Consider the following 19,376-nt stretch of genomic DNA (forward strand, 5'->3'; position numbering starts at 1 on the left):
TCAAGGGTGTGTGTGGCCTAATATGCAAAGGAGTTCCTGCTACAAAAAAAAGTCCTGGTTTTTTTGTGAGAAGGTATGCCTCCATTCACTTTGCGCCATGTTGTACTTGACAATGTTTGGCACTCCCAGTCAGCAGGATGAAGATCTTGCTGACACCCTGACCGGTTACAGGACTTCCACAGCAAGAGAACCACCATTTTTTAAACATTGGGCCAATTAGGTAAAAGGAGGGAGAGGAGACTTGGGAGACATCTCAATCTATTGGCATGAACACAGGAGGAGGTGAGATTTACCAAGCTACTAGTGACAGCCAGCTCTACAGGTGAGGAGTGGAGATCTCCCGGAATAACAGTGAATAATTATCTCCAGATCAGCTCCTCTGGGGGGGAAATGGCTGCTTTGGAAGGTGGATGCTATGGCATTTTACCCTGTCGAAATCTCTCCTTTCTCTAACCCTCTTTCTCCAGGCTTCACTCCCCAAAAATCTCCAGGAATTTTCTAACCTGGAGCTGGCAAACCTACAGCAATGTACTCTCTGACTTTCTGTATGCTGAAGAAGGAACTCTCTGGGGAGTCCCCAGTCCTTGGGCCGACGTGCATTCGAGCTTGTCCAGAAGCAGGGCTGCGAAGGGCTGACTCAGCAGAGCTCAGGACCGAATCAGCAATTTTATTTGTGGCCTGGTTTGGGGGGAAAGGACAGACCAAATAAATGCTTCATTGGCAATCAACCCATTTCCTCTTGGTGGGCTTATGAAAGAAGTGCAAGGTCATCTTCTGGTACATGGTGCTGACCGAGGACTTGGCGTGTTCTGTTCTGTATTCGTAGCTACTGGGAAGGCAGGTTTAATAGGCTCATTTTGTCCTGCATTCTACTTCTCCTGAAATCTGGTTTGATTAGAAGAATGGGTACAATTTGTCCCGGAAGCTGAGCATGCATGGTTTATGAGCTCCTTTGACTCTTTTACATTCTCCCCTATCCGTGTGCATTAATGAAACTCTTTAGAAAAACAAACTGGATGCAATCTCATGCAGGGCTTTTTTGTAGCAGGAACTCATTTGCATATTAGGCCACACCCCTCTGATGTAGCCAATCCTCTAAAAGCTTACAGGGCTCTTAGTACAGGAGGATTGGCTACATCCGGGGTGTGTGGCCTAATATGCAAAGGAGATCCTGCTACAAAAAAAGCCCTGATCTCATGTATAATTTTATGAAGTTTCTTTTTTTGTGTGGTGTTTCACCAAGTTGTACATATACTGCTGCATCCTGATAAAACATCACATTGAAAGAGTCAGCATATCGCTAGTTGTACGACCACACCACAATTCCTCTTTTAGCAGGGTTTTCTCAGGGTACATCAGACATGCCCATCCATGAAACACCATAGTGCAATGATATATACAGTCATGCCAAGATTCCTTTTTGTGCAAGGTTTTATCAGAAACACAGAGACCAGAAAAACAAAGAGTGAACCAAAGGAGCCAAAAGCAATGGAAAACTGAAAGTATGCAAAATTGTGCAGAAAATTAAAAGGGGGGGGGGGGAGAGTGAAGATTCTTGTATTGGTCCAACTTTGCAGCTAAAACCAAACCATTTGAAATGGAGGGATGCCAGCCTCCAGGTGGGACCTGGGGATCCCCCAGAATTACAGCTCATTTTCAAACTACAGAAATCAGTTCCCTGGGAGAAAAATTAATGTGTTGGAGGGTGGACTGTACTATGGCACTGTACCCCACTGCGGGTTCCTGTCTTCCCCAAGCTTTATCCTCAAAACTCCAGAAGTTTTCCAATCGGGATCTGGCAAACCTACCCCACCTACCTATATCCCACCAGTGGGTACTTTACAGGCCTAAGCAGGGATTTTTTTGAGCAGGAACACAATTCCAGCTGGCTGGGCTTCAGGGGGTGTGGCCTAATATGCAAATGAGTCCCCACTGGGCTTTTTCTACAAAAAAGTCCCGTGTGAAACAATAGTGACATCAGAGGTGTGGCCTAATATGCAAATGAGTTCCCGCTGGGCTTTTTCTACAAAAAAGGCCCTGAGCCTAAGAATGCCCTAGATGGGATTGCCAACCTCCAGGTGCAGTCTGGAGATCTCCCACTATTACAACTGGTCCCCAGGTTACAGAGCTCACCTCCCCTGGAGAAAATGGCTGCTCTGGAGGGTGCACTCTATGGTATTATAACCTGCTGAAACCCCCAACTTCTCCAAATCCTAAAATCTCCAGGAATTTCCCAACCCAGGGTTGGCAACTAGGTTTGCAAGCTTCCAGATGGGAATTCGCAATCTCCTGCTTTTACAGCTGATCTCCAGCTGGCAGAGATTAGCTCCCCTTGGGGAAATGGCTGCTTTGAAGGGTGGACTCTGTGGCATTGTCCCACGCTGAAGTCCTTCCCCTCTCCAAACCCAACTCTCTCCTGGATCCGCCCCCAAAGTCTCCAGGTACTTTCCAACTGTATTGGAGCCCAGCTGCTTTGAACTAAAAATCAATGTTCAGATTGTGTTTCTTTCTCGCGCAAACCAAACTTGCACTTCTTTTGTCTCTTGTTTCCTGGCACGGAATTCCTCCCCTCCCCAAAAAAGAAATCCATTTATCAGCATTCTTTGTACTTTGATAAGTCACCAGTATAATTTATAGGCAAATTATATGTTCAAAGTTATGCAAACAGATGCATAAATTACGTAGAAAAAGATAAGCGCAAACTGCAAAATCAGCACAGGCAGAACGACGAAACGAAGCGCCAAACTGGAGAACATCCTAGTAGGCAGCTGTGTTGGTCTGAAGCAATAGAACAAAGCAGTAGACAAGTACACCTTTAAGACCAGCTAAGTTTTATTCAGATGTAAGCTTTCGTATGCTCTTCAGCAGACTTCATCAGACAAATGGGAATGGAAGCAGCAATTCTTAAGTGGGCAGTGTAGAATCATGGGAATGTTTTAAACAGATTAAAAGAATCACAAATAGGGATCTGGATTTGTTAGTGTTAGGACAAAACAGGGCTGAAAAAACACTGGAGGGTGATAAAAAGCAGACTGCTGTTGTAGGTGTGAAGTGCCATAAATCTAGGTAAAATTCTGGCTTTGTTAGTTTAAATAGAGGGCATGGTTTCTCTATATTTATAACATCCATTATAGTTTACCATTAGAAAAAAAGGAAGACATTAAAATACAGTGTGGGATGGGTTGGTATATGCAATAAGACAAACAGCCAATATCTCCCATTTGAGTATGTCAATACAAAAAAAAAAAAAACCAAATATTCTGATACACTGTGCTAAAAGAGAAATAATGTTATAAGTTAGCCATTAGAAAAACAGAGTGCATTAAAGTATAGTGGAAGGTGGGTTAGTATATGCAATGAGACAAACAGCCCACATCCCTCACTTGAGCATGTCAACACATGTCAACACATTATTCTGATACACTGTTCTAAAAGAGAAATACATTGGAACGCTGTGGATGTGCACCTAGAAATCAATGTAAAAATAAATGAAACGGGGACCATTTTTTCACCTGTACCCTGACCAACGGAGTTGTGAGGTGAGAAATCCCCGATCAGACGATGAGGAGGAAATCAGCTTGTCAAACTGATATAGCGTCCCTGGAAATCAAGCTCCAAACCAGCTCCAGGAACTGAAATCTAAGACATGAAAGGACAGCTATTCTCCTAGACAGTAAGATGTCACAGCGTTCACTGAGGAGGCTTCACTGTGACTGAATCACTGAGATACAAGGAAATGGAGTACAGCCAAAGGGTTTTTTTTTCAGAGGGGGGTGGGGTACATTAATTCTTTAAGTCATTGACTGACTCCAACTTCCTGCCAATGATATGAACCCAAGACTGCCACAAATAGAAACTGAAAATACCAGGTAGCTGAGTGTTACTTCCTTTCACCTCACTCCTCAAAGTACACTATTCAGTTTAAAAAAAAAAAACCCTCCCTTTCCCACTGGGGCGTACGTAGGCGGTTGCTTCTTGAGTATATCCGGTAGGAATAGAAACTCCGGCTATAGAAAATATAGAAGAGGAAAGTTTACTCTCAAGTGTTGCCCCCTCGTTTCTGAGTAAAGCATGAAACTTAAATTATTGCGTGGGAGGGGTTTGTAGCAGGAACTCCTTTGCATATTAGGCCACACACCCCTGATGTAGCCAATACTCTTGGAGCTTACAGTAGGCCCTGTACAAAGAGCAAAGGAGCTCCTGCTAAAAAAAATCCCTGCCAGCTCTGGGTTGGAAAATACCTGGAGATATTGGGGTGGAGCCTGAGGAGCGGAGGGTTTGGGAAAGGGAGGGGCCTCAGCAGAATACAAGTGAGGATTGGCAACCCTATTTCCAACCTCCAGGTGGGGCCTGGTATTTTTGTGGGTATCTGGGGCTCTTGGGGGATGTTTTTTGAGGTAGGGCACCATATTTTCAACCTAGTATCTGGGGCCTCTGCTCAGCAAACTCTCCATGTTTCAAAAGGTGCCTTCATCCTCCATTATTTCCTATGGAAGGCATTTAAAAGGAGCACGGTCACTTTAAATGTGATGACCAGAACTTCTGGCTCCACCCCCAAAGACTCCTGGCTCCACCTCCAAAGTCCCCAGATATTTCCTGACCTGCCAACCCCAGTTGAAAACCCTAGCCAGTTTGGTGTAGTGGCTTAATTGTGCGGACTCTTATCTGGGAGACCTGGGTTTGATTCCCCACTCCTTCGCTTGCACCTGCTGGAATGGCCTCGGGTCAGCCATAGCTCTGGCAGAGGTTGTCCTTGAAAGGGCAGCTGCTGTGAGAGCCCTCTCAGCCCCACCCACCTCGCAGGGTGTCTGTTGTGGGGAGAGAAGATAAAGGAGATTGTGAGCCGCTCTGAGATTCGATGTGGAGGGCAGGATATAAATCCAATATCATCCCCATCATCATTTTATTATTATTGTTATCCTTATACTAGAGACTGAGGAGGAGGAGGCAGGGCGAGGTTGAGAGACAGTAACTTCCAGGCTGGTGAGCTTTGCTTGACAGGGACTTCCTGTTACAGGATGTTAGTGATTACATCACATTGCCAGATTAGATCTTGCAGCAGTTATTTGGAAATCAATCTCACAGAAAGCGAGTCAGCTTCTTCTTCTTCTTTTTTAATTAACAACTTACTGTATTTTCACAACATAAGCATAACACAATAAAAATAATATAGTACAATACAATAGTTATAAATAAAATTAAAATGCAGCATTTTCACTAACATACGTCTGTTTAAAACATATACTGCAATGGGGGATTCCTTTTAGTGGTTCACTTACAGAGTATTTTTCTTGTTTGATTGACCCCCATATTTGAAGAGCGTTTATGTTAGCCTGTTTTAATGTGCTTCCTTCTGCTGTGCTATACAGGAGGTTTAAAAAAATACCATTCCTTGATAGGCTATGTCCCTGTGGGCTGAAGAAAACTGAAGGAACGGACCATGTACTTTTATCCTGCAGATTCTACTGTGATTTATGTGCATCCTATCTGGATCCTATATTGCAATCCCTGGAGGGTAAATCTGTTGAAAATAAGATAATAAGCTTACTAGCCTCAAATAAGGCTGAAACCTTCGAAGTGGTGGCAAATTTCCTTTACTGTGCTTATAAGAGTAGAAGTCTGTTTAGAATGTTTAATTAACCACCTTTCCCGCCCCCCGCTTCCTTGATTTGATACTATTATGCCAATAAAGGTTCTGTGACTGTGACTGTTAGCTTTCAATGTTTAAATCACAGTTTTGCCAAACACTTTCAATAGAGTCTACAGTCTAAGGAATTTAAAATCCGGTAAGTTTACCATAAACAGAGCGTATCAATCAAATCAGGAATATCATCATATTTTGATAAATATTTCATGATGGGGAACTAGATTACCTCAAAATTGGATGGACATTTTTTAAGAAATAAAAAAAAAAGATAAATGGTCAGAGAGTTTGGCCATAATATATGCGTCCCATAACTTGTGGTGCCATAGTGATAAGTGCGGAGGAGTTTTGACTTCTGAATAAACGGGCTGAAAAACTGGGGCATGCCAGACTTTCTCAATGCTGCTTTGCACAGGGGTTATTAGGAAACTATTCTGCTCTTCACTTTGCATGTAAAGTGATGTAAGATGAAGCCAAAATGATGCAAGGCTTGTGTGGAATTGCAGTTGTGTGCAGGGGCTTTTTTTTTTTTTTTTTTTGCAGAAAAAAATTTCTACAAAATTTTCATGTTAGGCCACACTCCTGATATCATCATTGTTTCGCAGAGGGCTTTTTGTAGAAAAAGCCCAGCAGGAACTCATTTGCATATTAGACCACACACCCCTGATGCCAAGCCAGCCAGAAATGTGGTGTTGTGCACTCCTGCTTAAAGAAAGCCCTGGTTGTGTGTGTGTGTCCTTCAGTGTACTCTGTGACTTTACAAAGCTTCTTTAAAAGAACTGGCAAATGGCGGAAAGGTCGTGTAAGGCACTGGGAGAATTTTACAGGCTTCCTTTGAATGTTAGCCTTTGCGGCAATTGTTAGATTAAGACAGGGTATAAAGATAAGATTTTTTAAAAAGAGAGAGAGAGAGATTTTATCAAGTCCATTCTAATCTCATTTTACAAGCCCAACTGTCAAACTCTCCCTAGAGAGGTAAAGGAACAAACTTGACACATGTTCAGAGGCATTTAGCACCCGTAGAAATGCCAGCCGCCAGGTGGGACCTGGGCAAGCCTCAGATTCAGTGGGAGCTCACAGGAGCACAGCTCCTGAACCTTTCTGAGGGTTCCACCTCCTCCTTCTGAGAGTTCCACCTCCTTGTCCATTGAATAGTAGGTGCAGCTGCATAACAATCCCTGGATGAGCTCCACCACCTATCTTTTTACAAAACGACCCCTGGACCTGGGGATACCCTGGATTGACACTTCATCTCCAGACTACAGAGATCAGTTCCCCTGGAGAAAATGGATGCTTTGGAGGTAGATTCTCTGGCACTGCACCTCCCCGAGGTCTCTGTTCTCCCCAGGCTTCAGGAGTTTCCCAATGTGGAGGTGATAACCCCATCCCGCTATCCCTGCAGGCGAACCTAGCAACACTAGCCCCCTGTGCAACTGGTTTTGTTGTTATATATTTGGCAATCCTATAAGGTGTCCCCACCTTTGCTGGTAAAAAGATAAAGGCCATCCCCTGTGCAAGCACCAGTCATTTCCAACTCTGGGGTGACGTCACATCACGTTTTCACAGAAGACTTTTTACGGGATGCTTTGCCATTGCCTTCCCCAGTTATCTACACTCGCCCCCCAGCAAGCTGGGTACTCGTTTTACCGACCTCGGAAGGATGGAAGGCTGAGTCAACCTTGAGCCAGCTACCTGAACCCAGCTTTTGCCGGGATCAAACTCAGGTCGTGAGCAGAGCTTGGACTGCAGTACTGCAGTTCGCAGCTTTACCACTCTGCGCCATGGGACTCTTCCACCTTTGTTGCTACTCCAGTCATAGTCAACGGACAGTTTGTATCGAATGCCTTTGGGTAGAAGACAGTGATAGTGAGGCCATCAGTCTGTCAATATTGTCCATTCTGACTGACAGCTGCTCTCCAGGAGCTCTTTCACAGTCCCCTCTCTGAGATCCTTTAAAAAATAAAAATGCAAGCTTCTGTATGCAAAGCATATGCTCTGCCACTGAACTACAAACTGTGGGTCAAATTCTACCCACTTTCTGCTGGCTGAAGCAGATCATTTAGAATCATAAGTCGTTTTCGCACTTAGCGTTTGCTCCCCTTATTCCGCGGCGCAATTATGTCCGGATCATTTTTCTCGTTTTCGCACTAGTGACTCTTTGCGGAGTCGCCTTCCCTGAAGCCCCGGCTCAAATCGTTTTCCCACTGGCATCGACTTGAGTTCGATGCCCTGTCAATCATTTTTTTTTTAAGCGCAAGTCTGGTTGCGTAAGGACGTACTAACGTAACATCGAGCTGTTCCCTCCCCTACTTTTCGTGGACAAACCGCATCACGTGTGCTGCTGCTGCTTATGGATTGGCTGCAGCTGTAGAATCCTCCACAGCCCTTTATGTATTAACAGAAGCATTCGCAGTGGAGAATCCTAGCACTATATTCCCCCCCCAAATTCTGAAGTTGCGAAATATCGCAATAACAAAGAGAGAAATCGAGGGGTTTGTGTGTGTGTGTGTGTGGCAGCTTCTTCCCTTCGCTCCCTCCCGGGTGGCGAAGCTGGGATTTCCTCCGCTCTCTTTCCCCTCCCCGGCTGGCGCTTGCAACGGGGACCTGACTGATTCCTGCTGCCAGAGCTCCCCCCCCCGCCCCATTCTCTCCTTCCCCTTCTGTGGCGCGTGTGAAGAGCGAGCTCGCGTCTATTTTCTAACCGAGCGGAATGTAGCCAGGGAGAAGAATGCAGGACTCCAACTTCCCATTTTATACATGGCGATTTTGTGCAGGTCCAGAAATCCTGGTGGCACAGCTGAGGGAGGCATTCCCTTTTTAAAACACACACACATGAACGCTTTGGCCCGCACCGGCACTAGATTCCCCCCCCCAACAATGGTCGTTTTCGCATTATCGAGATAACGCAACAGCGAAATAACGCAACTAAAGTCAATAATAATTAAAAAAAATTCTAACGAAACCAATTGAAGTGGCAATTGAGGCTATTCCAGGAGGTTTTTTTTTTTTCCTTTGTTAATTTCGAAATATCGCTATTACGCAAAACTGTGAAGTTTAAAAAAAAAATGGCCGTGCCGGCACTTTGGGGAAGCGCCACGAAAGGCTGATGATTGGCCAAGAGGGTGGATGGGGTGGGAGGACGGAAAGGGAGAGGGTGCCGCCCACACAGCAGTCGATCCGGCGTGGATGGATTTCCCACAGAAAACTCCGCGGAGTGGATCCGGAGAGGATCCGGAGGTTTTCAAAAACTCCGGAAGGAGGTGGATCTAGATACTCCGGCGTGAAACCCCTGCAGCGCCGGAGCAAACCGCAGCGCCGGAGCAACAGGTGGGAAAACCAGGAAAAGATCCGGAGGTAAATGGGGTGCTACGCCGGACTAAACGCTAGTGCGAAAACGGCCATAGAGTTGGAAGGGACCTCCAGGGTCATCTAGTCCAACCCCCTGCACAATGCAGGAAATTCACATACACCTTCCCCTCACACACACACACACCGAGTGAGCCCTGCTCCATTCCCAGATGTTAAAAAAACTCCAGGATCCCTGACCAAACTGGCCTGGGAAAAATGGCTGCCTTTCTCCCTGCAGCCCCTTTTGGTCTCCAAAACGGGCTATGCTGGGGATCAGAACCCTCCACTAAAACACACACACAGAGGAGACAGGGTGGCTGCAGTGCAGAGGTGAACTGGGCAAAATCAGCCCCTTAACTCTCGGGCCTGTGGAAAGCAGGTCGAATGCGGCCTCCCTGATTCCAAACTGCTCTCTGTCTAGTGATTTACTAATTTATTTTATGACAGCCAGCATGATGTAGTAGTTAAGAGCAGCAGACTCTGCTCTGGAGGACCAGGTTTGATTCCCCGCTCCTCCACATGCAGCTGCTGGGTGACCTTGGGCCAGTTACAGTTCTCTCTGAGCCCTCTCAGCTCCCCCTACCCCACAAGGTACCTGTTGCAGGGAGAGGAAGGGAAAGGTGATTGTAAGCTGCTTAGAGACTCCTGAAAGCAAGGTAGGAACACCTACTCTTCTATTTTTTTTTAAAAAAAATGATATCCTAGCTTTCTCACAACAAGTAATTTTTTTGGGGGGGGGGGAGGACACAGAACACAAGTCTCAGGAGACAAATAAAGGAATCTGTCAGCAGGTTACAAGACAGCAAACAGATAAATGTTGACTCGGTGGTGGAAAGTTTTAGGCCAGAAATTATTAGGAAAGAGGTTGAAAACAGACATTATTGCAACATTCTTGTATAAATATATAGTGCAGCTGCACCACTGCCTCTTAAAAAGGATGCTGCAGGGCTGGAAAAGGTGCAGAAAAGAGCAACCAAGAATGACTAAGAGAGCAGGCATTTCCATGCAAGGAAAGGCTAAAGAGTGCAGCCAGCAGGGGGGGGGGGTGGCGGGGGTGGCGGGAAGGTTTTCAATGTAGAGAAAAGGTGATGAAGTGGGGGTAAATGTGACAGAGGTTCATAAAATGTCCTGACCTGGATAGCCCAGGCTAGTTCGATCTCATCAGATCACATAAGCTAAGCAGGATGGGCTGTGATCAGTAGGGTTGCCAATCCCCAGGTGGGGGCAAGGGATTCCCTGGTTTGGAGGCCCTCCTCCCACTTCAGGGTCATCAGAAAGGGGGGGGGGATGTCTGCTGAGCACTCCATTATTCCTTATGGAGACCGATTCCTATAGGGTATAATGGAGAATTGACCCACAGGTATCTGGGGCTTGGGGGGCGCTGTTTTTTGAGGTAGAGGCACCACATTTGCAGCATATGCCTCTCCTCAAAACACCCTCCAAGTTTCAAAAGGATTGGACCAGGGGGTCTAATTTTATGAGCTCCAAAAGAAGGTGCCCCTATCCGTCATTATTTCCAATGGAAGGAAGGCATTAAAAGGTGTGCTGTCCCTTTAAACGTGATGGCCAGAACTCCCTTTGGAGTTCAGCTGTGCTTGTCACAACCTTGCTCCTGGCTCCACCCCCAAACTCCCCAGATATTTCTTGAATTTGACCTGACAGCCCTAATCACAGTTCACAACGTAGTTACGGCCACTAATATAGACTGCTTTAAAGCAGGGAATCAGACAAATGCAGGGAGTCTCGGCCCACCCATGGCTATTAGGCATGCTAACTAAATGGAGCCTCCATGTTCAGAGACAATGGGCTTCTGAATATCAGTTGCTTGGGAGCAACCAGAAGAGGAGGCCTCAGTCTCCGGGTTCTGCCTGCTGGCCTTTCAGAATGCTGGATGAGATAGGCAGGTTGGGCCCGAAGGGTTCTTCTCCTTATCTTCTAAACCCAGCAGGCGAAAATGAGGCTGCAGAGAAACAGGACTATCATTCTCAGCCCAGCGGGGCGTCACTGAGATAAACCGTCAAAATCAGCAGAAAGGACGCAGCTACCACACTCTCAGTCCAGCCCCCCACCCCACCCCCAGTGATGGAATTTCATAAAATTTAGCAGAGAAGAGGCCAGACCTACGTCTCAGAGGAGCAGGTTTACCAGTTGCCCACAATCTCTCTCACCTCTGGGCTCCGCTCCAATATTTCCTTGATGGAGCAGGGGGAGGGGAAAAATGGGAGGGGGAAATGGAATGGACACTGTGGTGTGATTTCTGGGTGAGCATCACAGAGATGTCTTTAGCACAGGGACTGGAGGAAATTCCTAGAATGTTTGTGGAAGCCATGAAATCGCTCCTGCATGCTCCTCTGGAAGTGATGTCACCCGTCCTTTTTTTGCAGAAAAAGTCCAGCATGAACTCATTTGCATATTAGGCCACACCCCCTGTCACCAAGCCAGCCGGAACTGCGTTACTGTGCATTCCTGCTTAAAAAAAAAAACCTGGGTGTTACTACATCAGTTATCCTCCCTCTCCTTAGGCTCTGCCCTCCAAACAGAGGAAGGAAACGAGTGTCAGAGCCACCACCAAGAAGGCCCTGTGATAAGAACTTGCTCCCCTGACCTCTGAAGGCTCAAAATACAAAGCAGCTCAATTAATTGTTTGGGGAAGGGCTGTGGCTCACAGAAAGAGCCTCAGCTTTGCACATAGAAGGTCCCAGGTTCAGTCCCCGTCTTCTTAAAAGGACCAGGTAGTGGATGATGGGAAAGACCTCTGCCTGAACCCTGGAGAGCGGCTGCTAGTCTGAGTAGACAATACTGACCTTGATGGACCGAGGGTCTGATTCAGTAGAAGGCAGCTTCATGTGTTATCCATGAGTCATGATAGGGAACTGGATAGCATGACCAGTCACAATGCACGGAGTCTAGTGTCTTAGAGAGCATATGATTTTTGGTAGTTCTCCCCTCCCCACTTGCTTGTTAAAAGATTTTTCCCCTCCTTTACAGTGTAATTCTAACCATATGTCAGAGCAGGAGTAATAAGCTGGCAGCCTCTGAGGCAGACCGTCCCCACCCAGATTTCTGTTTCTGGATCCAGTGCCTTCTCTCCCTGCTCCAGACAGAGGTCACAAGGTGGATCTCTGCTTCCTACCCAGGGACATCTGCACGGTAAGACATTTCACCGCTTGGAGAGGAGACAGCATGCCGATGGAGTCACGAGTGCCGCTTTATGCGGTTGTAGAGGTTAAGAGCGGTGGACTCTAAGCAGAAGAACCAGGTTTGATTCCCCAGTCCTCTACTTGCAGCCAGCTGGGTGACCTTGGGCCAGTCACAGTTATCTCAGAGGAGCCTAGGGTTGACAGGTCTGCGTTGGAAAATACCTGAAGATGTTGGGAGGGGTGGAGCCAGGAGGGGGCGGGGTTTGGGAAGAAAGGGGCCTCAGCATGATACAATGCCATTCAGCCCACCTTTCAAAGCAGCCATTTTCTCCAGGGGAGCTGATCACTGCTGGCTGGAGATCAGTTGTAAAAGCAGGAAATATCCAGGCCCCACCTGGAGGCTGGCAACCCTAGCAGCCCCACCTACCTCACACGTTGTCTCTTGTGAGGAAAGGAAGGGAAAGGTGATTGTAAGCCACTTGGAGGTGCCTTGGGGTGCTAAAAAGTGGGGTATAAAACCAACTTCTATTTTTATTTTTATTTACTTGGCAACTGTCTGTCCTGTCAGCAACAGAGGAATCACCACAGCTACACTGAGGTGACCATTTTTGTTTCTGCATTTCACACACAAAAAGGAAGCATGCGGTTTATTTTCACCCATTTCAATTGTTCTCCTCTCTGTTTCAATGCCATGGGTGTGCTCTATGCTGTTTATACGGAATGGATGCAAAAATGAATGTTGACCAAAAAAATGCATTCATTTAGAAGCATTCATTGCGAGGAAAAAAAGAAACAGATGCAGGCAGAAACAACATCCAAATGAATTCAGTCTGGACCCGGGAGCTGAACCTTAGAGACCAAGATTTTCAAGGGATAAGCTTTTGAGAATCAAAACAGGTGCATTTGAATCGAACCAGATGGCTTTGGAAAGCTGGTCTCCATCCTGGGAAGCGTCACTGTGGAAGCTCACACAGGAAGCCTCTGGAGTAAGGATGGCAGCCTCCAGGTGGGACCTGGGGATCCCCTGGAATTACAGCTCTTTTCCAGACTCCAGTTGCCCTGAAGAACATGGATGCTTTGGAGGGTGGGCTTTATGGCACTGTACCCCACCGAAGTCCCTGACGTCTTCAGGAATAACAAGTTAAGTTTCTGAGGTTTACAGAATTACACCTCTATCTCTAATTTTGGCATATCTATTTGCTTAACTGTTCCCCTCCCCCCGCCCCCCAAAAATTAAATCCAAAACAATGGTGACTTTATAAACTTAGCTTGCTATTCTTGTTTGTTATCCGTTAAAACATTTTCATGTGGCTCTTTTACACATATTGTGTGGCTCTTAAAGTCCTCACTGCCCCTTTGCCCAGGTTGGAGAAGGCATTTAAAGTTGCTTTCTTTCCATCTCTCTCCCCCATCCATTTTATTTTCCTTCCTCCCACATATAATAATGATGATGATGATGATGATGATGATGATGATGATAATGTTTTTATTTATACCCCGCCCTCCCCGCCAAGGCAGGCTCAGTGCTGAGTGTTCATGTCTTGTGGCTCTCAAACATCTGATCTGAGGTTTATTCTTTGTGGCTTTTATGTGAAGCAAATGTGGCCACCCCTACCCTAGTTCGACCAAAAGCTGAAGCTCACAAAAAATGTGGTGCAAATCTGCTTTGCCGGATCAGAGAGACTTCCGCAGGCCTGGTGTCGCCCTTTTGTGCCTGCGTTGTGTCTCTTGCCTTCACTTGCCAGATACTTTTAACTAGGAACGGGAATGGCTTGGCAGCTGTCAGGATCGCGGAGTTCTTGGCTTCTTCCCTACCTCGCGGCCGCTTCCTGCCCACAAACAATTCTAGGAAATGTCATTGGGGGAAAAGTTTGAGGGAGAAAAAACAGACGCTCTTTAACTCAGGCTGCCTGGAAGTCACAAGGCGGGGGAATCGCGATAGGAAAATAAGAGATTTGCTGGGAAAGCAAAAGTTTGAGCAGAAATCCCCAGGACCTTTTACTTTCACTTTCAGAGCTGTTGAGCTTCGTGGCCGCGGCTGCTTTGGCAAGACCTTCGGCAGCAGACGGAGACTTTCGCTGCGCCCCCCATCCCCTTCCCCTTCCACCTTCGCTTGTTTCAGCTGGAAACCATCCGAAGAAGAAAACAGCGAGTGGCGGGGGGAAGACTCATGGGGCCTATCTCCAGAAACGATGCCTTGGGAAAATGGATTGCAAGAACCCAGGATCCACTGCAGGGAGGAGGGAATAAAAACTGAGGTGTGTCCAGCAGCTGCAGGTAAACAGTCTTCACGGGCCTCGTCTCACGATCATGGAACTGGTGAGTTGTACCCTGGGGAGGGGCGCCTTCGGGAACTTTCCTTGCAAGCTACTGGATCACGACAGAAGAAAGAGGAGGGTGGCCAAGAAATAGGAGGCCCAGCAGAGACATCGCCAAGAAATAGGAGGGTTCCCAGGATCTGGAGTTGGTGGGTGGGGGCGGGGCCTTACTAGGGGTGGCCCGCTTCCGGATTATAAGGATTGGAGAGAGCGTGTTTGACGGGGGCCAGGCACGAAACTTTAGTTGATTAATTGGTACAGACCCGTTTTAAGCAGCGAGGTCAGATCATAGTTGGGCAGGGTGTACATTAAAACAGGCCCTTTCCATTGAGTCAACAATCATGAATAGGGTCGCCCAGGGCTTTTTTTTTGGGGGGGGGGGTTAGAAAAAACCCAGCAGGAACTCTCTTGCATATTAGGCCACACCCCTGACACCAACTGCGTTCCTGCTCAAAAAAGCCCTTTTGCCTGGTCCCGCCTGGCCACTGGCAAGGGATGGGGAAGTAGGATTGGGGAGGGGAGAGACGTTTGAGGGGCATAATGCCATAGAATCCACCCTCCAAAGTAGACTTTTTTCCTCTCTAGGGGAACTGATGTTGGTTGTTTGGATATCAGTTGCGATGTTGAGAGATCTTCAGGCCCCACCTGGAGGTTGGCAACGCTCATTAGGGGTGGGGCCTAGGAAGGACAGGGACCCTCAGTGGGGTACAGCGCCATAGAGTCCACCTTCCAGGGGAACTGATCTCTGTAGTCTGGAGATGCACTGTAATTCTGGGGGATCCCCAGGTCCTACCTGGAAGATGGCACCCCTATGACTTTTCTAGTTCCTATAACCATCTGGTTTGGGTGGTTACATTGTAAATAATCTTATGCATCCATCAGTATCTCAGAATGTCCCTTGCAAATTTATTCCATTTAATTAACTAAATGACTAGTTGAAAGGTAGGCAGTTTGTAAGATAGAAAATTCTTTGTTTGACGGTTCTAGGAAGAAGGGGTAGATGATGTCAGATTGCTGGAACATGGGAAATACCAGGCCTTTCTGAATTGTTTTAGGATCCAAAGGGCTGACATGATCCCACCCACCCCCGGTCCTCTACCCTCCCTCAGAGGCAAGATTTTCCCTTCGTTTTTCTTTCTTTTTACTGACTGAACCACCTTAGTAGTGGTGTTTTCTTCTTTACTGAAGAACTCTGATGGTCCCTATGATATTTTGGCTGCTGGCTAAGCCCAGGAATAAGAGGGAAGGAATGGGAGCCCCCTTTAACTAAAACCGCTTAAATGACATTTGAGGTGTTTTGAAATTTAAAAAAAAAATATTTAACATAGAGGGGAAAGGTCTGGTGAAATCAGGGGTTGAAATTTCTGAGGTAAAATTAGTACATGCACAGATTTTAGCTCTTATGTTTGAGGCTAATGAGAGTTTCTTAAGCTGTGCTCAGTGGGTTAAATCTTTATGTTGAGAGGCTTTTGTTCTGTGTTTTTCTTAAACACTCAATTACACTTTTTTTTTTAGTATTCTCTGAGTCTTTTGGTTTCCAGAAGGATGGTACACTCTTTCTAGTACCCAAACACTTTCTCTTGAAAATAAGGTCTTCAGAGGAAGTTTTTAATCATACCAGACCAGGGATCTCTCCACTCTTCAAAGCTAACTCCTTCTTTGACTGTGTAAGGAAATTCTCCTCTCACTAAAAGATTTATCATCTTTCTTTGGCCTGAATGGAGGTCTTCACCTAACTTCCTAAACTTCTTTGCCAGCTTTTCCCCAGTTCTCCATCTGTGTAAAATTGCTCTCAGCTAAGGCTGAAATCAGACTTAGTTCAGTTAAGGCAGAAATCTGATTGCATCTCTCCTCAGCCTCCAGTTTAGAAGTCTTTCTCTGCTCTGCTGTTGCTAAGCAATCAGATCTCTTGGAACAGTCTGTTACTTAAGGCTTTCTGGCTCTGAGAGTGCTGTATAAAGAGAGAAAGGTCTGTAAAGCATTAATTCTTCACAGAGCCAGAGAACCTTTATTTTCGCAACTCCTTACACAGCTGGTTTAGGTGTTTTTCCATTGGAACCAGATGCTGATCCATACCAGACACAGCTTTTGAAATTCCCCCAAGTTTCAATAATAAATTGCCATGTGGCAAAAGGGAAGTATGTGCAAGAATCACAAGTTTTCAGCCATGCAGTGTGTTGAATTTTGACCTCTATCTCCAGTGAAAAAAAAATGACACCCATTGTTCAGTCGGCATGCAAGATTTAGAGACATTCTGTTTTTGTCATGGTGGAAAATGTGGTTTGAGTGATGGGGGAGTAAGATACATTTCTCAGACAGTGCAAACTTGAGTGGTCTGTGGCTGTCTAAAGGTCATGGGCTCCTATTGGCTAGCACTTGTGACATCAGTGGTGAGGAGTCACCAACCTTCTGTTCCTCTCCATGCCAACACATTCTTTTTTTTTTTTTTTAATCATTTTTAAAAATCTCCTATCATAGTCTTCTCATATGCAGGAGCGTTCCCTGGATCCAAGACCTACCTAAGAACCTTAGGGTGATTTTATATAGAGATTATACTATTTCATCCTGTTAAGAACCTACAAGAGAGGATAGGCTGAATTGTACTATTTGACCACAGATGACTCCTGTGTTGCGAAACAAAGATTTGAAACGTGGTCTCTCCAGTCCATATCCACCTGTTTATCCAGAATGCTCCCACTGCTACTAAGTACTTTGTTTAATAACAAAAGGCTGTCCCCTCTCCCTAAAGTACAAACCATGCTGTTTTCCATACCTCCCCTTTTCTCCCTTTTATCTTGTCAAAAGTTGCAATTTGCCTCTCTAGCACACCGAACTGCTAGCGGGCCTCTCTCCCCTTGTCTTCCTATCCCATCTGACTTTTCCCCAAGGGTCCTCCTAGCAGAGTGTAGCGCTTAAAGCGCCAGACTAGGATCTGAGAGACCCACGTTCGAATCCCCACTCTGCCACAGAAGCTTGCTGGGCGACCTTAGGCCATTCACGTACTTTCACCCTAACCTATCTCACAGGGTTGTTGTGAAGATAAAACGGAAGAGAGGAGAATGACGTAAGCTGCTTTTGAGTCCTCACGGGGCAAAAAGGAAGCACGTAAATGAAGTAAATAAATGTTTTATGCTCTTACAAACTATTAGAGGCAGGGTAGATGGAGATCATGATCAAGGCTATCCAGTAGATAATTACTTGAATACAGATCTTTCCAGTAACACTCTCTGTCTCTCTCTCTGTGTCTCTTTGTTTCTGTCTCCCCCTAATAATAACGGCTGCCCCACTTTCTTTAAGTTATATCTGCCATTTCATATACTTCCCTTCCCTCTCCCCCTTAATGTTTTGAAAGCTGCATTCTTGTACTTCAGAAAACCAGGTCCACTAACAGTCAAGAGGGAAATAACTCCCTACTTGTCAATTTCATTTCCTGATTTTTGACAGCAGAGCTAAGATTGAACAAAACTCTATCAGACCTGGCTGCTAAGGACGCAACAGCTCAACTACCCCTTTCCCAGAAGAAAGTTTTGCCATTTGATAGCATCTTATTCTGTGGGTTCTGGTGCTGTGGATTGGGGGTGGTGGGGGAGCGGTGTTCTTGCACAAGAGAAAGAAGCATCGCTGGGATGCACTTTGCCGGGTCTGTGGGCGTCTCACTTCCATAAATCTTTGCTGCAGAGAGTACTAAATGACAACTTCCCACACGATCTTCCTCCTCTTCCTCCTTCACTACTTAAGGCAGTTGCACAAATACATGCAGAATTCTGGTCAAGGGATATATCTCACTCTCCAAATATTGAGATGCCCAGAAGACCAAAATTCCCCCAACGTAAAGGAGGAAACTGGACTGCCTCTGGGATTACTTAGAACAGGCAGGGAGCTGTGCGTACAGCCAAATCTCTCCTCAGCTGGCCAGGATACAATGACCCCTCCCTGATCCATTCCCCCAAGGCACTCTGCTGCTTCCAAATTCAGACTCATTGTACTTTAATGGGGAGGGGGAGGGAGAATTGAAAGGAAAGCTGTCGGGTAAAAGGACTCACCAAATTTGGACTTAATTGGGAGCAGGAACTCCTTTGCATATTAGGCCACACACCCCTGATGTAGCCAATCTTCCTGGAGCTTACAGTAGGCCCTGTACTAAGGCCCTTGTAAGTTCTTGGAGGATTGGCTACATCAGGGGTGTGTGGCCTAATATGCAAAGGAGTTCCTGCTACAAAAAAAGCCCTGATTAGGAGAGTGAATTCCTTTCCCACCAGAAGCGCTAAATCAGCCTAGTATAGCTAGAACGTTATTATCCGTTACTTCATTGTGATCCGGGCCAGTCTTTACTTTGCGTTCTCCTGGTACTCTGCTTCTGTTAGGGTAAAACTGAACATGACAAGCACCTTCACACACGCTTAATAATGCATTTTCACTCTATTTTTGCTGCACTTTAGCAGTTGTTTGTAAGTGGATTTTGCTGTTTCGTACAGTAAAATCCAGTTGCAAACGGTGTTCCCTCTAAGCTGAGTTAGTTTTAGCCTCCAGCTCACACATTTTTGCCTTAGCTCAGGAAGGATGACCCCAGAGCACAATAATTTATGCAGTAGCTCACAACTTTAATGCCAGTAGCTCACAAAGTAGTATTTTTGTTCACAAGACTCTGCAGCTTAGAGGGAACATTGGTTGCAAAGTGTACTGACAGTGGATTGAAAATTCAGCTAACCTGGGTCGCCCAGGCAAGCCTGATCTTGTCAGATCTCGGAAGTGAAGCAGGGTCAACTCTGGTTAGTACTTGGATGGGAGACTTCCTTGAAATACCAAGTTGTGAGGACAGGGTAGGCTTTAGTCATCCACGTCTTTGAATATCCTCTAGGCCCTCAGTAGGGGTCAGTCGCCAGAAGTCACCATGAATTCCGGCTGCATGTGCACACACATGCACAA

General features: G+C 46.1%; 1 protein-coding gene across 1 annotated transcript in view; it reads left to right on the forward strand.

Annotated features, from left to right (window-relative positions):
• Nucleotides 1–14,011: 14,011 nt before the first annotated feature.
• Nucleotides 14,012–19,376, forward strand: part of TNFRSF14 (TNF receptor superfamily member 14) — a 32,356-nt gene continuing 26,991 nt past the window's right edge. The window contains exon 1 of the mRNA XM_060259606.1: nucleotides 14,012–14,451. Within this exon, the coding sequence (XP_060115589.1) occupies nucleotides 14,443–14,451 (9 nt within the window). The 5' untranslated portion in view covers nucleotides 14,012–14,442. The remainder of the gene's footprint in view (nucleotides 14,452–19,376) is intronic.

The sequence above is a fragment of the Heteronotia binoei genome, chromosome 18 (genome assembly GCF_032191835.1).
Source record: "Heteronotia binoei isolate CCM8104 ecotype False Entrance Well chromosome 18, APGP_CSIRO_Hbin_v1, whole genome shotgun sequence".
Classification (NCBI taxonomy): Eukaryota; Metazoa; Chordata; class Lepidosauria; order Squamata; family Gekkonidae; genus Heteronotia; species Heteronotia binoei.